The sequence below is a fragment of the Poecilia latipinna genome, unplaced genomic scaffold (genome assembly GCF_001443285.1).
Source record: "Poecilia latipinna isolate Pla-1442-1.1 unplaced genomic scaffold, P_latipinna-1.0 Scaffold4028, whole genome shotgun sequence".
Lineage (NCBI taxonomy): Eukaryota > Metazoa > Chordata > Actinopteri > Cyprinodontiformes > Poeciliidae > Poecilia > Poecilia latipinna.
The window spans coordinates 55,392-59,230 of NW_015116644.1; the positions used below are offsets into that span (position 1 = coordinate 55,392).

The 3,839-nt window shown below is 38.3% G+C and overlaps 1 protein-coding gene across 1 annotated transcript in view; it reads right to left on the reverse strand.

The window, feature by feature from the left end:
* LOC106942078 (amyloid beta A4 precursor protein-binding family A member 1-like) overlaps nucleotides 1–3,117 on the reverse strand; it is a 10,960-nt gene extending 7,843 nt beyond the window's left edge. Inside the window, exons 1-3 of the mRNA XM_015025255.1 lie at nucleotides 2,260–3,117; nucleotides 545–730; nucleotides 266–445 (exon numbers count right to left, since the gene is read on the reverse strand). Coding sequence (XP_014880741.1) covers nucleotides 266–445; nucleotides 545–724 — 360 coding nt within the window. The 5' untranslated portion in view covers nucleotides 725–730; nucleotides 2,260–3,117. The remainder of the gene's footprint in view (nucleotides 1–265; nucleotides 446–544; nucleotides 731–2,259) is intronic.
* Between the last annotated feature and the right edge of the window lie 722 nt (nucleotides 3,118–3,839).

Consider the following 3,839-nt stretch of genomic DNA (forward strand, 5'->3'; position numbering starts at 1 on the left):
TAAGGGAGATTGCTGTCAATCTCCCCTAACAAAGGGGAAATTGGCCGTGGGAAAAGACAAAAGATTGAAACAGACCCACTTTATGTATTTTTTTTTTATTATTTTTCAGTCAACTTGAAAAACTGCATCCTGAAGGATGAATATTTGAACCCAGTAAGATAATACTAACAGTATGTCAAATTAATTATTTTTCTTCTATGCATAGTAGTTCTGACAAAGAAAAATAGAATCCAAAATATCATTGAATAATTCATTGCCAACTTACATCTTTGCAGTTTTCAGACCTGGAGAAGTGAACAAGATCCTCATTATACATGTCCTGAGTGCTCATCAGGTCACTGTATTCTGTCTGACTAAGGTCCTCAGGATTGATCCCATTTGCCCTTAGGAATTCCTGGTATGCCACACTGAAAGCCTGACCAATGGACTGGGCAATCAACTGAGCCTGGGAAAATTACAAACTTAGAAATAAATAATTCAAGAGTAACCCAAAGGGAGATAACATAAAATTAGCTAAAATGCCATGATAATCGACAGAACTCACATCTTCAGATTCAAACACATGGCAAATCATCTTGTGCTGGTGCTTACTGTCCTGACTTGGGTCTGAAACCTCCACATTCTCCTGAGAGTCACAGTGAGGCAACCTTCTCCTGGCCATCAGAACCACAATGTTGCCAATATCAGCAATGTAGGAGATGGTTCGCAAAGCATTGTCTATCATGGTTTCCTTAAAAACAAACCAAAAAATAAAAATAAAATAATTTTGTGGTTCTCAAAACAGATTGTGACTGCAAAGTGGAATGTTTTAACATGATCTCCAGAAAACAAATTAAATGTAACAATTATAAATTAAAACAAGAAGGGCATTTTTTATTAGATGTTTTACAAGAGAAGGCAACATGAGTCAATCAGTTGATTTAAGCCCATTTTCATTTGGCTGCTGCAAGATCTTTGGATCTGTCCATTCCTGGTATTAACTTTCATCCTGACAGAATGAGATAAAAGTACAGACTAAAGCTTGGTAATTCTCATCTGACGGGATCAGACTTCAGTTAGCCTCATAGTGCAAAGAAACACTGAGACACTCCATATGCTGATGGCATCATCCACAATTTACTGATGTTTTTGTAAAATCACTAATGTGATATGTCACTTGCACTGTATTATTGTTTTTAACACTGTTGTGGCTGTTTTTAAATGTAGCTCAACAGACAGTGAGAATAAAAATGTTTGACTGCACCGAACTCTGCTAAAGACTTTATCCTCCACTGACTTTACAGTTCCCTGGCATCTGTCAAGTGTTTTATACACCCCCGGCCTTAGCAGTGTGTAATGGTGAATGATAGCATCACACAAGACCATAAAGCTCATATTCTTATGTGATTGATAGGATATTTAACTATAATTTAGGTAACATAAACCCCCCAAAAAGGTCCAAATAAGCTCACTCCAGTTCCTCAATTCACTGATCGATAAAATAAAAAAAGGGCAGTGTTTCCCAACCCTGGCCCTCAAGGCAAACTGCCCTGCATGTTTTAGGTGTTTCCTTGATTCACCCAGGTGATTTCAGCTGATGGGTGATTAACAGGTGTCTGCTGAACTTCAGTCAGTTGAATCGGGTGCATTAAAGCAGGGAAACATCCAAAACATGTGTGCCTTGGGAAACACTTCTTTAGAGTGTCCTCTTAGAAAGCGTAGAAATATTTGAAAATTGTCAGAGATTTACAGTTACAAAATGTTTTTTGTAAACTCGGAGATATCCAGGTATTAATTCTGCCACTTAAGTGCGGGGTCTGAGAATAACTCTCCAGAAAATGTTTTGAGATATGAATTTATTCACAGCATGGACATGATATAATCACCCAGGATGACCATTAGTGTCCAATATAAACAGGGTCAGTGTAATCCCTTCCTAATCTAGTTATCTTGGTTATTCCATTTGGAAATTCCTTCCTCCCTGACTGCAAGGGCTTTCTAATAAATATCAGGGTTATATTTACTAAAAGGAGCATGAGATAACACAGTCAAGACATTAATTTCATCTTTAGGATGCACTGGAGAAGAATTTGTGCAGCAGCCTGACTACCATCATCTATACAGGATCTTGGTGAAAAACAATACAAGTTTGGACAGAAATAAATGCCAATTAAAGCTAAAGGCAGTTCAGCTAATATCAAAATGTGCAACAGGCAGTGTATAAGACTGTTAAAACAGTGAGGATGCTATATTGCGTTTTGCGTCCGTCTGAATGTTTACCTGGGAGTCTGCATTGAGCACCTTGATTCTCTGAGTGGAGATAAAGAGATCCACCTCTGTTATGGGCTGAGGCTCAGCCTGAGGTCAGAAACAAACAAGTAGTGATTTCTACAACACAGAGACATAACTGTAAAACAACTACAGTGAGTTAAAATGGTTAATCTGGGCTCCCTGTCAAAAGACTTCAGTAAATCCCTATTTAATCACTGTTAGTGATGCTGAGGTTCTTAGTAGGAGGGGATCATGGAGCCTAAGTCATGATTCTGTCTAAGGCCCCATATTACCTTGGGCCAGCCCTGCATGAAGAGCAAGCTGCTGCGCTGCGAATCTCTGTGCTGGAATCTAGCTGGAGTCTCTCGGTAGCCCCTATGCCAGTCAGCTGATGCTTTTGGGATATTTTGATTTATTTAATTGTGGCATGTTTGGCTTTTGCTGCGGTCCAAATTGTTGGTACAGTATTTTCACTTACGTTTATGTGATATTTTGTGAGCTCCAAATGCTATGAGCCGAATCTTTTAATCAATGAGAATGCATTACTGCATTCTCACTTATTAAGATCCTGCTCACATTTTTCGGTCGATTCAAATATAAAAATGTTCTGCTTCTTTTGCTCCTTTATGCTATTTGTTTTGCTATGTTTCACTTCTTCAAATATTTCTGGTTTTGTACTAATTTCTGCTTCTGCTAATTTATGCTTTTTGCTATGTTTCACTGTTCAACGGTTTCAAATATGTCTGGTTTTGTACTAATTTCCACTTCCTGTGCTAATTATGCTATTTATTAAGCTCTGTTTCACTTTTTGACTTTTTCAAATAATTCAAGTTGCACACAAACTTCTGCTTCTTCTGCTAAATTTTACTATACCTTTGCTAAATTTCATTACTAAACAAAATATTTCTGCAATGTATGACTGTAGCTTTCTTCTGCTTTTTTCTACTTCTACTGTTTGTTCTCATGTTTCTTGCATTTCTGCATCAATCATTCTGCACATATGCATTCTCACAGCTGTTTCTCTAGGAACAGCAATTTTTCTAGTTAGCAGTTGAGGTTCTGCAGTAACTTCTATTCACAACCGCTCACCTCCAGCGCAGAACCCATCAACAGTGGTACAAACCGCCTGGTAGTACTAAAGTTAGGTTAAAGTGCGCTCACACTGAGTAGAGACTCAGCAGAGGCTCGGAGCAAATCTTCGCTTGCAAAGCTCTCTTGTTCACTTGGTGGAATTTTCCTGCCATAATTCAAGAGCACACATTTCAATCTGAAAACAGGATTTTATGCCTTTTGTTCTCAAAGCATTTATACTGTAACAATTCTGTGTTTTAGTTCTGCTGGTGGTGTGTTGGCTTCATTACAATACTTTTGCTTACATTTTTATTTTGAAAACAGGACTTCATGTCTTTCGTCTCAAAACTTGTAATGCTTGTTGTACTCAAAACTTCTCCTGGCGTTCAGACTTGGTCTCTGCTTGGACTCTCTACTCACTTATGAAACATGGAACTGGCTTTTGGCACAGTCGCATAGCAACCTCTCAGCCAATAGGATGAAAGTGTTGTACTGGGAGTGTTTGTTTCCTTCTAGGG